This window comes from Procambarus clarkii, chromosome 60 (genome assembly GCF_040958095.1).
Source record: "Procambarus clarkii isolate CNS0578487 chromosome 60, FALCON_Pclarkii_2.0, whole genome shotgun sequence".
In the NCBI taxonomy this organism is placed as follows: Eukaryota; Metazoa; Arthropoda; class Malacostraca; order Decapoda; family Cambaridae; genus Procambarus; species Procambarus clarkii.
Window position 1 is genome coordinate 7,654,926 of NC_091209.1, and position 21,717 is coordinate 7,676,642.

Here is a 21,717-nt window from a genome sequence, read left to right on the forward strand (position 1 = left end):
GGGGGAAATCATGCTTGGAAAGTTTATACGTTTCCTGACCCTACTTTTCTATGTACGTATTTCTTTTTTATACCAATGTGTTCGCAATAAAATTTTCTATAAGATGAACTGTATAACATTTGTACAAAGCATGTGTAAGAGAAGCGCCAAATATAGAACCACGTCGCTCAGTATGCGTTCGCGGCAGAAACGAACGCATTTTTTTCGTTCGTTTGATGTTTGTCATGTTTATACTTGTTGAAACATTTTATAATTTGTATGACAGTGATCGCAGTAAAATTCCCTACACAGACATATACATAACACATACAAATATTTCCCATGTGTTGGATATATCAACAGCTAAAGGGAACCCACTGCCACACGCTCGCCACACCCCCAAACATACTTTGTGTATTTTTTTTTTTACTCATAGAAGTTTGTGATATAATATTCATTCTGGTACCAAAACATTCGCAAATAAATTCCCTACAAAACAAAAGTATCCCCATCCATTTCGGTTAAAAAATGGAATTTATAGAAATATTTTTTCAATGGACGAGAAAACTCGGCTGTTATGCGGAATCGTAAGAGAAAACGGCGACGAGTTATCTCTAATCTAAAGCGCGAAAGTGTTAAGTACAGTACTGTACCTGCATACCATATGGGTGACAGACCAACTGGTCTATTACACACACTAAATATGCACAATGGTACCAAAATGAAATGGTTTACCTTATAAATGTTTATGGAACTTTTAAATCAAAATATATTACCTTGCCTCATTCTAATAGTACTAGACTTTTCTAGTTTAATGGTAGATCTGTCATGGGGCCAATAATTATAGATGTTGTAGATCTGTAAGAAAGATTTAAGAGATAAAATACAGTAAATTAAAGGAAATAACTAAAACAATAATTGACACATCAAATACAGTAGTAAGAAAAGAATCAAATCAAATTTAAGATATTTCAAATTCTTCTGCACTGCAGTGTGAATTTATATATACTTAACTATGCATAGATTTATGTGATGTAAAAAAAACATATGACAAGCAAATGCAAATACTCATGCTAAATTTATTGTAAGATAATCTGTCTGTCTACTGTGATTTACTCCTGCATGTTTGAAGGATTAAGCTGTGCTCTTTCCATCCATTTCTTACATACATTCCTTAAAATGCACACAAAAGAAATTACTGTACTGTACTGGCAAAGTAGGGAGATGGATCTTCAACTTCCTAATACACAGAACAAAGAGTGTTCAGTGTTTATTTTAGGATGCTCCCGATAAAAAAGTCAGCCAAATCGAATGTCCGGTTAACTCTAAGTGGGTTGGGCCCCTTATGATTCGGATTACCGAGCATAGACAATATTTTAGGATTGCAAAGAGATTCTCAATGAGCTTGCTTTGTTTTTTAATTCTATTTTTACCTTCAAATAATGTAATACATTATAGCTAAATATTTACTTTCGGCAACATATTTGTGAAATTAAATATATAATTTTAAAAAGTACTGTACAGTAGTCGACATCCTCGACTCACAATCGAGGATCACAGGTTCAATCCCCTGAAGGGATAGAAATAGTTGGGCACATTTCCTTTCACCTAGCAGCAAATAGGTACCTGGAAGGTAGGCAACTGTTTTGAGTTGAATCCTGAATAATGTCAGTAGTTAACCTAAGGCAACCTGATGCTGCCATCTAACAATTATCTCTATTTAAAACATCATATACCTGATATCTAAATAAATAGTACGTGATTGTTGGCTGGGGTTTACAGGCACACAGAGTAGTAACACACGGTCTTACAATACACAGTCAACTAGGACAACTACTTTAATATGGTTAGGCACAAATTCTAACCCAAGCAATAATACATGTAGAGAACCTGAACATATATCTTACCTCAGCAAGGTGCTCATGGTGTCTACATTCTCTGCGTATAGTACCAGGCTGAGCATTATGCTGTTCCATGAGAGAGAATTGTTTAGTCAGCTCGTAGAATCGTGTCCTCACCTTATCAACTGTAGTTTCGTATCCAATTTCTCTCTCCAATTTCTAAAACAAATATAATTTTTAATGAAATTGGTACCCTTTCTGAACAAAACAAGGACTATAAAGATATTTCAATCATAGAATGTAAAGATTTTCAGGAAATTTTCTTTGAAAGGTTACAAATAAACATCATTTCTAAAGTATCACATAATTCAAAACATTAATGTTTTAGCAGCCTGTTATAACTGACCAAAGACTTATGACAAATCGAATCATTATCATTAATTAGGAAGATTAGAAAATCATTTGAATAATCTCTAAGTAAAGAGTTGAGTTTGATGCAAACATATGCAAGATATACGATAATGATTTAAAATGAAGTTGAATGAAGAATTGCAATTACTGTACATTCAGAGTACTAAAGTAATCTAAATGAAGAAGCACATTCCATGAGGAAGTGATATATTAAGAATTAATAAAGGCTATAGACAGTTTTAAACAGTTAATGAGCTCCAAAGCATTAGGAGGCTGTTTATAATAACAACAACAGTCGATTAAAAAGTTTTTATGCTTTTAAACTGTTTAATAAATGTAGGGGAGCAACCTGCCCGGAGGCAGCTGACCCCTATGTTCAGAAGCTTCTCAAGTGTATGCATGTTAATGTTTCTGTAGAGTACACCATGTATAATAAAATAAGTAATTGAATGTTAAGCTTACCTCTACAATTTCTTCCCACAATGCAGAGTTATTCACGTAGTCATTATTAAAGCGATAGACTCTCTCATGGTAGTATTTTAAAAGCTGTCTTTCAATGGGTATGGACCATTTTTCTGAAGAGATACAAAATAATAGAATATATATTTTCACACAAGTAACACTGTATACAGAAGTACAGCACAAGAATTTTTCAAAAGCAAAATCTTAAAAATCCAGAGCCGAGTGTAATGAAATCTATTTTCTATTGGGTCACTTGATAAAGTAGCTCTACGTAGCTATATCAATGGAGCAACCAAACCTTAGGGAATCACACAAAGGACTCCATACCCACTCAGAGAGCCCACTGAGAGCCAGGACCAGAATCTGATTCTCTCTATGAGAGGAGGAAGGTTGGGAATCTGGGTTAATTCCATAGCTCAGAAAAATCCAGCACTGAATGCTATGAAATGCCTCTTTCTGAATGGCCGATGCTACAACTTAGAAGTATCTATGTCTTGGAGAAACAATCAAGACTCTTGAAGCACACGAGTGCCAGAATTGGGTTAACTCAAAAAGGCTAAGGGAAGCATGGGATCAGAGATCACCACAGAACAAAGAAAATCCCATCAGAAAGCAATCCATCCCTACAAAACAAGCAGTCTCATCTGGGCCGAAATTTTAAGAGCCTCTTAAAATAATACTGTGTATTGTTGTGAACTTCAATTATGGAGGAATAGACTGAATATCTTCGAGAATAACATTAAATCCAATAGCAGAGGAGCACTTGGAGGTTGTCAAAAACTGCTTTCTAACTCAATATGTAATAGGAACACCTGGGATAACAGCACAATATACTGAACCTAGTGCAGCAAATAAGGAAACACTGAAAAAGATGTAGAAATTGAGTGTGTTAGGAAATTGGAGTGAGTTGAGAGTCATTGAGTTGTGTATTAATGAAGACCTAGCCAACAGTCGCAATGTAGAAGCCAGAATACAAAGTGGACATCGATTCTCTTGATAAAATCCCACACAGGATGACCAGAATGAATCATGGTATTTGGGACCTGTTATACAAGAAGTTAAGGAAGCTCACCCAACATTCTCTGGAGAGGTGGAGGGTGAGGAGAGACATGATTCAGGTCCTCAAGTGGATGAGGAATATCAGCAGAGAAGATGTGAAAGAGGTCTTGAAACTATCAAAGCAGGTCAGAACTCATAACAATGAGTATAATCTGGAGACATTCAAATTCAGGAAGGGCATGGGGAAAGCATTTGTTTGGCAACAGACTGGTAAGCAAATGTAACAGGTTGTCTTGATGGGGCTGTCTTTGGCACAATCCTGATCTATTTAAGCTCTTCCATTATTTCCTGTTGCAACCAATCTTCAATCTATTTAAAATCCAGAATTGGGATTCTATGTTGCACCCAATCTACCGATTGACCAGGTTCTATTTAAGTGGGTATCCATTATTTATCATGAAATTCAAGTACAGTACATATTAAATATTTTTAAGAAACTAAACTTCTTTTAAAGTTTTAGAAATGGCAGTAAGCTATGTAGCAATAAAAATTTAAACTATATATAAATTGCTATATTATTGTCGACCTACCAGCAAAAGAGCATTATCCTATTCATTGCAGTGCTAAAATACTTAGAAGTTAGAAAATATATATTTGCAGATATAATTTGCACATACAGCAACTGAAAAAAAAAAATGAGTGAACTAATGTAGGAATAATATTTTAATAGAACAGAAATACAGAATATGGAGCCACCTTAACATACTTTTGAGTTCCTTTGGTTTCTTGCCACGCTTTTCCATAATCTTAAGCCACTTGGAGTTGCGCTCTGGGACATATTTAAATACTCTTTCGATATGATCTTTAAAGGCAATGACGATTCGTTCATTGTGGGGTTTGGAGTTGTGTTCTATCATTCTTTGGTATAAAGTGACAAGTGTGCTCCATCGCCCCTGAACTTGATCCGCTGTGTACCTGAAATTTAATTTTAGAAATTATACTTTCAACTTTATCAAAAACAATTCAAACAAAATTACTGAACCATAATAAATCAAGCACTGAACGTAATGAAATGTCATTTTCTGCGCAGCCTCGGTAGCTTCCTGGTGCATTTGCCCTGGTAACTGACAACCACAATACTACCTGACTTACCAAACACCAAGACCAAAGTCTGGTGTGCTCATAGAGGCAAGAGAAGCCTGGGGATCTAAAATTAAACTTATAACTGAATCAAACTGCCCAGAGAGTACAGGTGGAGCAACACAAACTACATCTCTTGATGAAAAAAAGAACAAAGATGGAAATAGCGGTAGTGTCGCAGTGTGCCACCAGATGCAACTCAGGTCGCCCAAGGGTTCCACCTGCCCATTTAGCTCACATTATAGTGAGCAAACAGCCCAAACAACCCCGAGCCCCATAGGGAAGAAAGGCAAAGAAAGGAGGCAAGGAACAGCCAAAAGATAACAAGCAGCCAACACCCTGTTAGAGCTGCCATCTGGTTGTGCACTGAGATATTACCACTGTTTCCATCTTTTCTTTCATCAAGACATGTAGTTTGTGTTGATTCACTTATACAGTACTTTCTGGGCAGTTTGACTTGGTTATGAGATTGATTTTAGATCCCCATGCTTCTCTTGTCTCTATGAGCAACCCAGATTCTAGTCCTGGTGTTTGGCAAGTCAGGAAATATTGTGGCTGTCTGTTACCAGAGCAAATTCACTAAGGAGCTACTGTGGGCTGGCCCACAATACACAATTTTTAATACGTCTTATTATTTACTTACTGGTATCCATGAGACTGAAGAAACTGCCGAATGTGTTCCCAGACTCTGTGTCTCATGCGAGTTCCTCCATTCTGACCCAGACGTTTACTACCATTGGCTTCAAGCTGTCTAATTAAGAGCAGTGTGGCTGGACAGTCCCATACTCCTTTAAAAGAAATGAAGTGCTTGCATAGGTATGCAAAGTATTGTAAAGGGTACAGTATAACATGTTAATAAATACAGTTTACAAACCTTCAGGAAACTAACCTTGAGAATTCTTAAAACAGATTTTATTGCACTGACTAAAAATAAATAGTGTGCCGAGAATGAGGTGATGCTTTTTGAGCGGTAGCTCTGTTATTTCCCAAGCCATAATCTCCAGATCACTCTGAACACTGCAACAATACCAGGCCCCCTCAGACTTTTGCCCCACCATAACAAGGAACTTTTCAAATAGTCTCTCCACACGACTGGAGAGGAGAGACACAGGAAAGAATTCTCAATCCATCATCAAAGTAACAGCTCACTATCATACAAAACAGATATAAACCACTCGATACCCCCCCCCCCCTTTAAATGATAACTGGAGTCATGATGAAAGTCAACTACAGATGATAAGTCACAATGTGACTGAAGATATTATGCCCAAACCACACATCAGAAAGTGAAGAGACAATGATATTTCAGTCCATTCTGGATCATTATTACACAACTTGATAAGGGTCCAGGAAAGATCGAATCATCATAGTTCATTGTTTCTTCATTTTCTTATGTGTGGTTAGGACATCAAAGTCAATTATCCTCCTGCTAATTACTAGTCACAAGATTGTACTAAACAACCCACCACTTCCAGCTAAAAATAATAAACATAAGGCCAGAGGAGCCAGCTGCTTCCACTTAATGGCCCAGGGTAACACAGTAAGCTCAAGGAATAAGGATTTTTAGAGCCGAGAAAAGGAGCACTGAGTATTCCCAACCTTAGAGGAGCATTTCATGCCACTCGGTGCCCTATTTCCGAGTACAGCACCCCCTCAGGTGTTCATCGAGTCATATCACCACTGAGTTATTTGCAGCATATGCACAAAATACGGAATTTACACAAGTCAGCTCAACAGAGCAGATGGGTTGTTGTTTGTTGTTTTAGATTCAACTACTGGGAACAAAAAGTTCCAAATAGCACGGGCTATGGTAATCCCATAGAGGTCTTTGAGCAGAGGGGCTTGGGACACGAGGGAAATAGGACTGTGCAGATGAAGTCACAATAACGGGGCTGAAAAATATATTTTGATTCAGAAATATATAAATATTACCATATACACTTACCAAAAAGATTGTTAAGGTCATCAAAGTACTGGCAAGTTTTTCTGGAGTTGTACAGGTCATTGTGATTGATTGTGTTCCGATATTTCTTACATAGCTCTCGCCACCGCATACGAATCTAGTCAGAAAGACATTAATTTTATTTAATGACATGATTGCATTACAAGAGGCTGAAAACAAATTTGGGATCATCCAACAGGAATAATAAATGGTTTAGCACCCACATACTGTATATGATCTGACACTCCTTGCACATCAGATGGTGCAGCCAGCCAGGATCAATATACAGCACGACATCACAGACAATGTTTGGGTACTGTAGACCTGCAGGCTCATATTACACTCAAAGAGTCACTGGGGAAATAAATCAATCCTACCCAGGAATGATCATCAGACGTTAATCAGTAAGAAAGCAAAGCCCTTTCTGAGCAATACATTTCATCCCAAAAGTACAATGATACTTCGGCACTAACGGCTGTGAGTTTGAACAATTTTGCACTTGAACACTTTATTCAAGGAAAAAAACAGCGTTGAATGTAATGAAACGCCATTTTCTGGGTGAGACCCGGAGGCTCCCCGGAGCTTTTCCGGCTGATATGCTAATGTCAGACTTTGGCATCAGTCATGTGTATGGAGTTCTAGGGCCTACCGGGGACCACGAGCCAGAACCTGGCCCCCTCAGAGAGGCAAGGGGAGCAATGGCCTATAGAAACCCCCGTGTGGTTGGAAGCATTCTATGTCTGCCATCGACCGGGTCAAGCATCCAGAAAGGTAAGCATTCCAAAACAAACCCCTATTCTGGTGAAAATTGCTACCTAAGCCGAACTAGTGGATAGAACTCTTCAACAGAAAACAAGGAAACTAGTATGACGTCATACGTCACCGCGCCGCTGTCTGCGCAGCTCCCCCCTCCCCGGGAGGGGGAAGGGGGAGCCCCAGACCTCCCACGCCGGCTATCCACCCATCAGTTCTGAGGCTGGATGTCAAAACACGCGAAAAAACGCCGACCGGAGGGAGGGAGGGTTGCCGGGGAGCCTCCGGGTCTCACCCAGAAAATGGCGTTTCATTACATTCAACGCTGGTTTTCTGGGGGGAGCCCCGTCGGCTCCCCGGAGCTAACTACCCACAGAGGAAGGTCTAAAGGGACAAAACCGGGAGGCGGACACCACGCACCCCCCAAGGAGGCGAGACAACAGGCAGCAAACGCCAACCCAAGGCGCCACAGCCCCGAAAATCCCGGGAACAACACTAGAACCACGAGCAGCAAGGCCCCTGCACGAACACCAAAAATCCATGCCCGAAAGACTGCAAGGCCACGTCGCCCAGACTGCAGCGAGAGCAGCGAAGCCACGAACGCCACAGGCATGAGGGAAGAACACAGGCAGCTGAGCCGCAAGAACACGGCTGACCACCCGGGACACTATCACCAGCGAACCGGGAAGAACAGAACCGGATCAACGCAAAACGCGCTCCGGACCCAAACGCCGTGGCAAGCAAACAACAGCGGAGGGCCGCCACTGAACACCAAAACGACACACCCCCGGCCCGACCAACGAAGCACCAACAAACCCTGGACCCCTCCAGAATGCAGCAGCCCCACCTCGCGCCAGAAAAGATGGAGACTGCTGCCATCAAACAACCAAAACGCTAAAACCGAAGGAGCAAGAAAACTCAGCGACCCGACCCCCAGAGGCAAAGGTCCAAAGGAAAGAGCCGATGAAAAAACACACCGGAACCGAAGGGGCACTACCAACCGAGGAGAAGACAGAGCACGCTGACCAGAGACCAGGATGGTGCAAGCGGCGCATGAACAGGCCGGAGGTGAAACGACGCACAAGACAGCTGACTAACGGTGCAGAAGCAACACCAAGACCGAAAGCAAGCTGAAGCGGCTCCGCCTGCGCCGCACGAAAAGAGGCGACAGTATGTGGCAAGACGACGGCCCCCAACCCCCACTAGAAAACCAAGCCGAGAGTAAACCAAGCGAACAAGAGTAACCACCTAAGAAGAGACAGGAAAAGGAAGGACCGCCAAAATACCCCATACTGCCGCCAAGAGAAGCACGCAGGTGGAACACCTACCACGAAGCCACCCGACCACCAACCGGAGGCAAGACCACGAGGCAGAACATAAGCAGCCCCGACAAGGCCCCCCCCCCCCCGAGCCCAGGAAAAGGCGGAGCCGCGAGAAGATCTCGCGCGCGACCACCGAAACCCAGGCGGCACAAGGAGATGGAACGTCTGCCGAACAGAAAAAACTCCCCCAAGCATGCAAGCCCGCCAGGAGTTCAGAAACGACAGGTCCAACGCGAGACATCGCAAGACCCCCCCCCCCCCAAAAAAAAAAAAAAAAAACGGCAGGGCAAGCTAGGAAAACCAAAGAAGGCGGAAGGGTCGCTGTAACAGACTAGGCTGTTGTAAGAATTATCCAGAGTGGTTTATCGACAAAAGAGAATGGGAAGCTGAGCCGCATGGTGACCTGACCCCCAGGGGAATTCGCGGTGGAAATAACCGACGCTTTGTTCATATCTGCGTATAATGAATCATCCTATAGTATTCAGGAATTTAGAGAAAATTAGCCTTTATTCATTTTGCATTAAAATTGTATTGTATAATAGTACTGGGTACAATATCAAGAGTATTCTAATTATTGAGTTTAAGTCACCATCAGTGACGTCACGAATCAGATCTAACTTTTGAGGCGGAGTGACCGGCGGTCATAGGTCAGCAGGGTTGACATGTCTAATATTTCTCAAAGTTTTAATAACCATTTTTGTGATCGGGAACAGCTCTGCCGTTAGATGTTTGTAATTTAATTCAGTAAAATAATTCAACCAGTCTGGATCAATTCAGTATAAACAGAGGATAATTGTTATAACTTAACCGTGCTAAAGTAACTGGGTAAGCGATGCGGAACAATACAAGGTTCTAGTCTGGGCTAGGCCAGACGAGGACAAGTCAGTGTGAATACGGGAGCAGCTGGGAGAGGTCAAACATCTTACCTCTCCCCAAGACATCTAGCTGGTCGCCCAAGGTATAGTTGCTATGGTTATGTATAGAAATAGTCTTCTCATTTGCCATTCAGGTCAAGTAGGGAGTGTTAAAGTGATAGGGAGTGAACACATTTAGATTTTGTTTTAGTTTTCTTTTAATAAATTAAATTTGTTATTAATTTGCATTTTATTGTTTCCATTTGGTTATGTGTAAACTTGTCCTGGTCACGTGGTCCACACGAGGCAGAGTTGTATTGGGCGCCGATTCTAACATCGAATCGGAATCATCATTACCGTGTAATTTATTCCACACTCAAGGTCATCGTTTATAGTGGGGATCAAGCCCCTAGGTTGATTAATTAGCGTGATCGATCCAGACCTCGATCATTGCTCTTGTATTACTGGTCTGGTGGTGGCAGCAGAGGTGACTCTAGGGTTTTGTTCAGAGCTTAGGTCACGTCATACTGGGTGTAGAATCCTAAGTCGGTCAATCGTCTTAGGACCACGTGGCGTGGAGTTGGCTTTGGTAAAAGTTTTGGAGTCCCTTGGTTTAGAAATAAAAGTAAGAATACGGGTAGAGGGAGTAGAAAGAAGGAAGTAAAGAGAGAGGACCCAAACCCGTGTTACAATGGTGCACAGCGGTGGTTTCAACAATTTTGTTTGAAATTGTTGAAAGGCTCACGCGTCTAGCCGTTCGAACACGTGCGCGGATGCTAAGGAGACAGCCGCGGGTCAGGATTAGCAGTGCGCCCCACAAGTGCGTTTGAGTGGGGATTGGCGAATCTTGGGTCATGCGGGCTGATATGATTAAGGTTTAGTTAGTAAGATTAGGTTGTTAAAATTAGATTTATTGAAAACGAGACCGCTCCGAGTTGATTGGACTGGGTACCATACTCGACCCATTGCAATTAATTCAGAGGTGTTGGGAGCCACCATACTCTCAACAGCAGTTCCTTGAGGGCTGTCGGGGGCGGATATATCTGTGGGACGCCAGTAGATAGTCCGAGGGCGTTATTAGACGACCCAAAACGCTAAGGAAAAACGTAATCCGTGAAGGGCGTTGCGGCCTCCGAGGGACGGACTAGTAAACTACCTAGCAGCGATTCAACAACTAAGTGATCGCACACTTAGTGGAGGTTGAGTCGTCCCTAGTCATAATTGTTGCTGAAAGCTGCGTGTCGCTCTGTTGGAACCTAGAGGGTGTGGCCCCTAGGCTAGGTGTGGTACGGCGAGCCGGTAGGAGCAATTATAAGATTAAGTCGAGTGCATTTTTGAATTAAGTATACTTCAATTTATAAAGTAATTTTCCAATTATTTTGCGTTGTTCTAGATTAATTTTTTTCCCCTAAATTCAATCCCCGGTTAAAATTTTTTTCAAAGTGTTTAGCATTTTCTTGCATATTAGGCTAAGTGCGTACGTTAAGTTTTGTTATTCCCTGTTCTATTAGTCTAAGTCAGAGGCGTTGTTAATCCTCTGGACTTAGGGCTATATGTCGGTCACTATAGATAAGTGAAGGAGTTTAAGGGATAGTAAAGTTGTGTGTAAATATTATTTGTCCGTGGAATATTTCTAAGTATTTTGGGATAAGTTTTCGGCTAAGTCAATGTCGGAAAGTCGTTAACTGTAATTAATTTGTATTCGTGGGTCACGTGTATGTTCTGGGTATCATTAGGATTCCCCAGTCGATGCGCGTGATATTTTCTAGTTGTTACCAGTAAGACGGTAAAATTGTGTTTGTAGACTTAGAACTCTGTTTTCAGTAGAAACGTAGGTGGAAAATTTTCTAAGTCCAGCTTGGGCTAGAATCTGACTTTTTGGCGGAAATTCTAATTTTTTATGTTTTGTGTATATTCTGGGGTCAGTATTACTCTCTAGTGCGCGCAAGGGACGTAATTCTGTCCGTAAGCATTAAACAGTGATAATTACATTTTTGCCGAATTTAGTTATTTTTCGAGAAAATCGTGTTGTAATTTTGTCAGAGTCCATTTGAGGTGAAAATCTCGGATTTTAACGAAAAATCGAATTAGTGAGTGTTGAAACCGCCCGATGTGTCAGTATTGTTCTGTATACAACGTCAGTATTAAATAATAACGTATTTATATCTGGAAACGAGAAACCCAAATTTTTGTGAATTAAAGGAGTTTTGTGATATTTGGGGTGATAGAATATTTTTCCCTCGGAGTCAGAAAAATTGGCAGAGTCCAGCAATTGAGTAAAAACGCAGTTTTTGATAAAAATTCAATTTTTAGTAAGCATTTATAGGTCCTGGGTGTCTATATTAATCGCTAGAGCGGTTTATTAACGTAAAACTAGTTATTTTCCTTCAGAACAAAAATTTTGATTTTTCAGCGTTTAAGCGAAAAAGCGCGGGACTTAGTTTTTTTTCCAGCGCAGCTGGTCCCGCTCCACCAGTCATCAGTGGCCACGCTGCTCACTTCAAGCGCGTTTAGTATTCAAGTACAGTAAATATTCTTTATTAATCCATCACGAGTGCTACGCGTTAGTTGCGTTATCATTTAAATTGTTTTATATAAATTAGATTCTTTAATTTTTTTAACGTAAAGGACTTAGGTTTCAGCAATAGAACTGCGGGATATTTCACGGTCAGACACGAGTGCGGGGTAGACACTCATTCATTGGATTCACTTCAGCGATTCTCTCGATAAATCGGTGTATTTCCTATTTTGGGAATTTAGTAGTTTTCTCTTAGAATAGAGTTGTGATTTTTTTTTTGTGTAAGATCACGGTTGTAGTGAGTCCGGGTCGAGGGTGTACTAAAAGGGTAGTTTAGAAGAGACGTGGCACACCAGGAATCACAGAAAATGTTTAACCCTGATAATGACCAGTCAGTAGGGACCAGTGGGAATGGGAGTGTAGAGGATAGAACCTCTTCCGACACCACTGGGGATCGCTCAGGTAGCGATACTATTATTGACATGAGTGGGGAGTCTTGCGAGGAGTCGTCCCATGAGTGGGGAGAGCCGTCTTGGGTTCCCCCACAAATAACATCGACGCCATGCCAGCAGGGCAGACAGGGGGCCTCAGTTAGTATGGCAGGACGTCCCACTTCGCTCGGTAGAGAACAGCAACCCGTTCAACGGGAAAATGAACAACCACACCAACAGCAGGAACTACCCAACATAACACCAATACCACAGCACCCACAACACCTAGGTACACCTCATCCGTCACTACAACAATTCCAACCCCAGGCCACCCCATACCCATATCCATACCCATTCCAACCCCAGGCCACCCCATACCCATTCCAACCCCAGGCCACCCCATACCCATACCCATTCCAACCCCAGGCCACTCCATACCCATACCCATTCCAACCCCAGGCCACCCCATACCCATACCCATTCCAGCCCCAGGCCACCCCATACCCACCCCAACCTCAATCCACACCCCAGCCTGAGGTCACCCACACCATACCTCAACCCCAACCTCAATCCACACCCCAACCCGAGGCCACCCACACCATACCTCAACCCCAACCCCAGGCCGCCACAGCCTTAGACAGGCAGATGCGCACGGAGACGCCGGGCACTCAGTTGTCGCCATACGTAGAGGCGTTAAGTAAAGGCGAGGGAGCCAAGCCGAGGAACTGTGGCGCGGGTTCATCAGGCGGGAAGCAGCCCTCAGCTGCAAGTTCGAGCCACCCTGCGCGGGGTACCAACAGAGATCCGCGGAGGTGTTACTCCTGCTGGAAGCGCGGGCATATACAGAGGGATTGCGAAGTCACTCCTACGAAAGCATGAAAGCAGGCTCCTAGTGATGGCAGGCCTACTTTTGAGGTGAAAGTGGAAGGTGTGAGATTGACAGCTTTTGTTGATACAGGAAGCCAGGCAACAGTAATTAAAAAGTCAGCCTTCAGCAATTTTAAGTATGCACGTCTTCAACGTTGCGCAAAGACATTAACAGCAGTCAATGGGGAAAAGATTGAGATCGTAGGTCAAGGTACAGTTAATTTTGAGATTGATGGGGAATTGCAGCCTCACACATGTACGATCGTAGAGAACCTTGATTTTCCTGGTCACATCTTAATGGGGACTGATTTTCTGTCGCGATTTGATTATTCCTTGTCTGCTCAAAAAGGGGCTAGGAACTGCAGGTTGCAGTTGGGACAGACTTCCTACCCAGTGGAGATGATCGACCATCCCCCAGTTGTAGCTTCAATTAAACGGAAGCTGAAATATAATGCGCACTTTCCAAAATTGATTTTTAAGTCTCTTCCAGACACAGTTAAGAGGTCATGCGCCTTGCATGCATTGACCAAACAGAGTTGCCCTCCACATTCTGTTAAATTTATTAAAGTAGCCGTGGGACGTCACATACAACCAGGTACCACCCTTCAGGTGGCTGGGAGATGTGATAGTTTATTAATTCCTCATCACTTAGTTGTAGTGCTCGATAAAGGGGCACTCATTCCAGTTGTCAATCTTTCACATAAGACTTTTCGCTTCAGGGCAGGTGATAGGGTATCTCAGGGAACCATGGTGGAGGACACAGAAATCTTTCACCATGAGTCAGCTGAGACGCCAGCCGTCACTGCACAATGTAGTGCACTGAATATGTTGAACACTAAAACACCATCCAAAGTACAATACGAGACGAGAAATGTTGCACAGAATGTTGAGGAAGTGGAAAAATTAATTTCAGCACTTGATTTGCAACATGTTGCACAGGCGGATAGGAAGGCACTGAGAGGAGTTTTACGAAAATTCCCGAAATTGTTTGCGACAGAGGATGACCAGATTGGTCTCCTTGATAAGATCGAGCACACCATTCCAACTGGTGACCATTTGCCTGTGTACACAAGACAGTGGAGGTTGCCGGAACAGGCAAAGAACATTATCAGGGAGGAGTGCCAGAAAATGTTGAGACAGGGCGTGATAGAGCCTAGTACGTCACCGTGGCTCTCTCCTGTTGTGATAGTTCGGAAACCGGACGGTAGTTATCGTTTCTGTGTTGACTACCGGAAGGTGAACGAATTAACTAAGGGTGATGTGTATCCGTTGCCCCGAATACAGGAGATAATAGATCAATTTGGTGCTGCTAAGTATTTCTCAACTCTTGACGCAAAATCGGCGTATTGGGCGATTCCGGTGGCAGAACAGGATAGGGAAAAAACAGCATTCTCGGATGGTAGGCACACTTATCAATTCCGTAGGATGCCGTTTGGTTTGAAGACAGCGCCTTCGTCGTTTCAGAGGGCCATCAACTTTATCCTTAGTCCGGTACTGGGTAGGCATTCTTTAGCGTACCTGGATGATGTTGTGATATATTCCAGGACGTTTGAGGAACACCTACAGGACTTGACTGAGACTTTGAAATTGTTAGATCAGGCAGGTTTCAGGCTGAATGTTCAGAAGTGCACCTTGGCGGCTCAGAAATTCAAATTTCTGGGGTTCCAGGTGTGCCCAGACGGTATCCGACCTGACCCAGATTCTTGCCGCGCCATTGCTGACATGCCTACTCCAAGGACAGCAAAGGACGTGCGTAGGTTTTTTGGGGCGGCCGGATATTTTCGTCGTCATATTGAAGGTTTCGCTGGCATTTCAGCACCCCTGACTGATCTGACAAAGAAAAATGCGAAGTTTGTGTGGAAATCTGAACATGACGAGGCCTATCGCAAACTGAAAGACCAACTAATCACGACACCGGTATTGGCTATTCCTGATTTTGAGAAAGAGTGGGAAGTGCACACTGACGCCAGCGGTATAGCTATTGGCGGGTGCTTAATTCAGCGAGACGCAGATAATTTACCCCATCCAGTAGCCTATTTCAGTAGGAAGGTCAAAGGACCTGAAGTTCGTTATTCAGCTACGGATCGGGAGGCACTGGCAGTAGTAGAATCAGTTAGGTATTTCGAGCCTTACCTATTTCAGCGGCATTTTGTAATCTACACAGACCATCGAGCGTTAACACACATATTTAAAAAGCGAACGAAATGCCCACGAATGTCACGCTGGTCTCACGAACTTTCGGCCCACTCATTCCAGATCTTGTACAAGCCTGGTCCAGCACATGTTGTGCCAGATACGCTAAGTAGAAATATAGCGGCAGTTCAACTTAATGAAAACATTGAAACCATTCCATCAGATAAAATGAGAGAATACCAGATGAACGAGCCTAGATGGAAAGAGATTATTGAGTATTTAGAGGGAGGAAAATACCCCAAAAAGAAAAAGAATTTACCTATTCATGATTTTGAGATGAAACAGGGCGTCCTGTATTATGTTAATAGCCAGAATGATAGGGCAGTATTTCAGCTAGTTATTCCGGACGCGTTGCGGTCATCAGCGTTAAAGCTCGCACATGCTTCAAAAATTGCAGGGCATCCGGGGATCTTTAAAACGCACTTAAAAGCAAAGTCTCTATTTTATTTTCCAGGATTACTTTCTGAGGTAATCAATTTCGTGAAGTCGTGCCCTCGTTGCCAGAGGAGGAAAGGTACCCTTAAGGTACAAGCCCCACTTCAGGAATTTCCTGAAATTTGTGAACCGTTAGATCGTGTGGGGGCCGATCTGATTGATTTACACCACAGTCATGCGGGTAACAGATACGTGTTGGTGCTAGTTGACCATCTGTCTAGATACACTACACTAGTTGCATTACCTCAGAAGGATTCTCGTACGGTTGCAGATGCGTTCTTGCGTAGGTTCGTTACTGTATTCGGACCTCCTAAAGTTTTAGTCTCTGACCGGGGTCAAGAATTCAATGGGAATATATTTAGAGAAGTTTGTAAGATTTTAGAGACAACTTCGGCTTTTACAACGGCCTACCACCCACAAGCAAACGGAATGACGGAACGGACTAATCGTTCAGTCAAGGATATGCTTGCAATCCTTGCTGAACATGATGCAAACACCTGGGATGAACACCTACCCTATGTTCAGTTCGCCTTGAATACTGCCATCCACCAATCAATTAACACCCAACCACTTCATTTGTTTACTGGTAATTCATGCAATTTCCCGTCAGGTCTGCTTAACAGACATAATGTTGCATACGGGGAGGACTATCCTTCAGAGGTCCTTGGAAAAATGAGAAATGCATGGAATATTGCAGCTGAAGCGTCCAAGAAGGCACGGACTCGGTATGCTCATTTTTATGACAAGAAAGTGCGCCCTCTTGAGTTGAAGGAAGGAAGCCTCGTATTGAGAGTGAATGAGGCTGCGCCCGCCAATCAGAGCAGGAAACTAGCTCCGAGGTGGCGAGGACCCTATAGAGTAATTAAAAGGGCGGGGCCGGTTAATCTTGTTATAAAAGGAGTGTTCGAGGACCAGGTGGAAAGGACAATTCACGTAAATAAATTGAAACATTATCATGCTAGAGAGGAATTAGAACTGCCTTCAGCGGGTCTAGTTCCTGACTCAGCAGTGCTGACTCATGGCTTCACCGACGAGTCAGAAGATGAGGATGACCCTCTGTCATCGCTCATCAGTAGTCAGGTGCAGTCTCGCCACCCTATGGTGACGAGATCTCGCGCTGTACAGTAAAGTAACTTCCTTAGTTAGTATAATTTAGTATTGACTAGATTTTCCTGTAAAGGCAATGAGATGTACTATGTCTATACTTGACTCAGGTAGCAACTTTTACCGTGCTCTGGGGTTCCACCTCCACCAAACCCAGAGTATATCTATGCTTCCGCTGTGTTGTGTCTGTCTGTTCCCAGGTCTGATTGGTACACCGACCCAGTTGTTCCAGCCACACGTGAACCCTTGTCTGTAAAGACCGAGGGGGGAGGCACGTTACACAAAGCCCTCCCCCCACTAGACCCAGTAACCCATACATCAGTTACTTTGGGGATGAGTGACTGTCCAAGAGTCACCCGGCCGACGCCTCACGTCACTAACGAGGTTGTCAGGGCCAGCGAGCTGTCCACATTATAGCAGTCACCGGAGGTGCCATACAACGCCGGGGTAGCTGTCTCGAGATCACCAATACCCACCTGCTGCGTCATCAAGACTGCAGTCATTCCAGCAGTGTTGGAGGAGAGGTCAAGAAATGGAAAGCACGTAGCAGTACTCAAGAATTTCGCCGGAAGATTAATGATTACGTCATCTGAAGTAACAAGAAAGCAGAAGTAAGGCGGTCACAGGTGGAAGGCACGGTTTCCCTACAGAGTACCGGGACTCGCCAATAGAAGGTCGCAAAATTGTCTCCTTTGGCCTAAAGTCGGCGGTACGAGGGTATGCACAGTTGGTGTTTACGGCCTAGTAACCTGGTGACATCAAGAAACGCCTGAGATGACGTGAGCAATGATGGAAGACGAGATTCACCTGTTCTGCAAACAAGCAACCCGCCTCTACGACCTTCTGACACCACTCCTGCTAAGAGACACCGTTGGTACATCCAGTTCTGCTCTGCTGTGGTCATCTGCGACAAGTTTAACATCAAGACTGCCGTGTGAACTGTGATTGATACGAAGGCGTGTGGACTGTCGAGAGCAAGATTAATGGCCGAAGTAACAGTATTCTACAGCTGTCACTTGGCACTCCGCTCTACTACACTCTGTCGTCATTCAGGAGTACCGGATGGGAGTACAAGAGGACCAGGTATTGATGTCTACACATGGGGAGAAGCAAGATCGACACCGTCATCGTCAGCGACTACATTCAGCATCCAGCAGCATCGATTTTTTTTATCGCTTACTCAATATGAACAATTGATACAAAACAACAAAGTTGGCTCTGAACATCTGTGTAAAGAACATCTGGACACTTTTGTTTAAATGTTGAAAAACAGAGTTAGAATCACAATACTTTATAAATGTTGAAAAACAGATTTAAAATAATAATTCTGGTATAATATATGAATTTTACTCTATGAATTGGTCAGTAATCAAAATCGAAGCCCCTGTGTAATTGTCTCAGCCCAGAACAAACGGTTATGGAAAATTATGTTGTGCTATTTTTTTCAGAATGTTTGAACACAGGAGAGGCGGACCAATATAAACATTGACACTTCTAGTGAGTGAGAACACTTGGCTGTACAGTCAGCCGTAACCTGTGATATAGTATAGGAATTTTTATTTTTAGATACATGTAATAAACGTTAGGTGTGTTCCTTGATGGGGAGTGGTTAGTACACGGATGTGTACCTGATAGTTCCGTAGTACGCTCCCGGATGACTGAAAGTTCAGTCTGATGATATAACTTTAATGTTTGGTTTGAGCACGGTGTGGCCGGCTCTAGAGGACACATGGACTTGGCTAGTGAAGAGCCAAGAGAGTTTAATAGCTAGTTTTTGATGGTAGAGTAGGGACATGTTATTTAGCTATGACAGTAAGGGTAGGATGTATGTTTCCTGATATTGGAGGATTGCTGTCAGTTGACAGCTGAGAAATTTATGAAATATGAACATGTTCATTATGATGTTGGACTATTATTTGTCAAATTTTATTAGTTAGGTTAGCTTTTGTTTGTGGCATGAGTTGAATTGTGGGTTTGGATACTAAACCTCGTGAATTTTAACAAATTAACAAGGTTTACCAAGTGCTTGTGCGGGGGGGTTGTAACAGACTAGGCTGTTGTAAGAATTATCCAGAGTGGTTTATCGACAAAAGAGAATGGGAAGCTGAGCCGCATGGTGACCTGACCCCCAGGGGAATTCGCGGTGGAAATAACCGACGCTTTGTTCATATCTGCGTATAATGAATCATCCTATAGTATTCAGGAATTTAGAGAAAATTAGCCTTTATTCATTTTGCATTAAAATTGTATTGTATAATAGTACTGGGTACAATATCAAGAGTATTCTAATTATTGAGTTTAAGTCACCATCAGTGACGTCACGAATCAGATCTAACTTTTGAGGCGGAGTGACCGGCGGTCATAGGTCAGCAGGGTTGACATGTCTAATATTTCTCAAAGTTTTAATAACCATTTTTGTGATCGGGAACAGCTCTGCCGTTAGATGTTTGTAATTTAATTCAGTAAAATAATTCAACCAGTCTGGATCAATTCAGTATAAACAGAGGATAATTGTTATAACTTAACCGTGCTAAAGTAACTGGGTAAGCGATGCGGAACAATACAAGGTTCTAGTCTGGGCTAGGCCAGACGAGGACAAGTCAGTGTGAATACGGGAGCAGCTGGGAGAGGTCAAACATCTTACCTCTCCCCAAGACATCTAGCTGGTCGCCCAAGGTATAGTTGCTATGGTTATGTATAGAAATAGTCTTCTCATTTGCCATTCAGGTCAAGTAGGGAGTGTTAAAGTGATAGGGAGTGAACACATTTAGATTTTGTTTTAGTTTTCTTTTAATAAATTAAATTTGTTATTAATTTGCATTTTATTGTTTCCATTTGGTTATGTGTAAACTTGTCCTGGTCACGTGGTCCACACGAGGCAGAGTTGTATTGGGCGCCGATTCTAACATCGAATCGGAATCATCATTACCGTGTAATTTATTCCACACTCAAGGTCATCGTTTATAGTGGGGATCAAGCCCCTAGGTTGATTAATTAGCGTGATCGATCCAGACCTCGATCATTGCTCTTGTATTACTGGTCTGGTGGTGGCAGCAGAGGTGACTCTAGGGTTTTGTTCAGAGCTTAGGTCACGTCATACTGGGTGTAGAATCCTAAGTCGGTCAATCGTCTTAGGACCACGTGGCGTGGAGTTGGCTTTGGTAAAAGTTTTGGAGTCCCTTGGTTTAGAAATAAAAGTAAGAATACGGGTAGAGGGAGTAGAAAGAAGGAAGTAAAGAGAGAGGACCCAAACCCGTGTTACATCGCCGCCAGAACAGGACCCGAACCAAGGGGCACGAACAACTGCAATAGACCGAGACAAAGAAGCACATCACAGGACACAGGCTGACCAACGCCTAAGAACACACGCAGAACATCCCTGCTACAGAGGAGGCAGGAAGAAAGAGCAGAAGCACAAAAAAACCCAGGAGAACAACCAGGGGTGGACAATCAGGCAGGGACAAAAACCCCACGCAATCCCCAGGCACAAAACGGCAGCAAAGTGCCACTCCACAACCGGACACAGGAACAAGGACACGCCACCGTGAAACACGGTACCAATGCACACGTGCAGCAGCAGCAACAGGCACCACTGCAACATGCAACATGTAAATAGCAACTCCCCTCTGCAAAGGCAGAGAACGGAGCAGGCCGACCCCAGACAGGGCCAACGGAGACACGACAAAACCCTGCAGGCCCAGAAACCTGCACCAGGCGAACCGACGGCGGAGAAACCCCGCTCGATACCTGCTGGATGAGATACAGGCATACCTCAGTTTAAGAGTTTAATTGGTTCCTGGAGACACCTCGTATTCCGAAAACTCGCATTCCGAAGCTAATTTCCCCATAAGAAATAAAGGGAAATGAATTAATCCGTTCCTGACTACCCCAAAAACCCCACATCAAACTAAATTTTTATACCTAATTCATCTAAATAAACCTACAAAACTATGTTCAAGTTATTACTTACCTTGCTGTTGAGTGCTGTAGGCGTATGGAAGATGGTGAGGAGGTGGGAGGAAGAGAGGAGTTACTGTTTGGAAGGGAAGTCCCCTTCCATTATCACATCAGGCAGTGAGGACTTCACTGGTATGCACACTCTGGCACATTTTGCCTGCATACCACTAGGACTTGCTTGTTTTACTAAGAATTTGTCTAATGACACTTGTTTTTCCCTACATTTTAACACTTGTCTGCAGTAAGACATCACATTATCATTTAAAAGGTCAATGCAACGGCCTGCTACAGCTTTATCTGGGTGAGTTTTTTCAACAAAACTTTGCAGTTCTTCCCATACTTCACACATTTTCTTAATCAAGAAGGGACATCCTCTACTGCCTCTACTCACAGCTATTTTCTTAGGTTGAACCTTACCAATGGCTTTCTTGAGACCCATGGCAAGATATATAATGACAACTTTTATGCTCAAATGGCCAAAAAACTGATAAAAAACTGTAAATCCTTGT

The 21,717-nt window shown here is 43.1% G+C and overlaps 1 protein-coding gene across 4 annotated transcripts in view; it reads right to left on the bottom strand.

Annotated features, from left to right (window-relative positions):
* The window catches only part of LOC123766909 (uncharacterized), a 61,564-nt gene that overhangs the window by 31,435 nt on the left and 8,412 nt on the right, over positions 1-21,717 (bottom strand). For all 4 annotated transcript variants that reach the window (XM_069307426.1, XM_069307427.1, XM_045756391.2 and 1 more), the window contains 6 exons: positions 6,778-6,892; positions 5,476-5,620; positions 4,459-4,667; positions 2,694-2,806; positions 1,887-2,039; positions 756-837 (listed from right to left, as the gene is read on the bottom strand). In XM_069307426.1, coding sequence (XP_069163527.1) covers positions 756-837; positions 1,887-2,039; positions 2,694-2,806; positions 4,459-4,667; positions 5,476-5,620; positions 6,778-6,892 — 817 coding nt within the window. The remainder of the gene's footprint in view (positions 1-755; positions 838-1,886; positions 2,040-2,693; positions 2,807-4,458; positions 4,668-5,475; positions 5,621-6,777; positions 6,893-21,717) is intronic.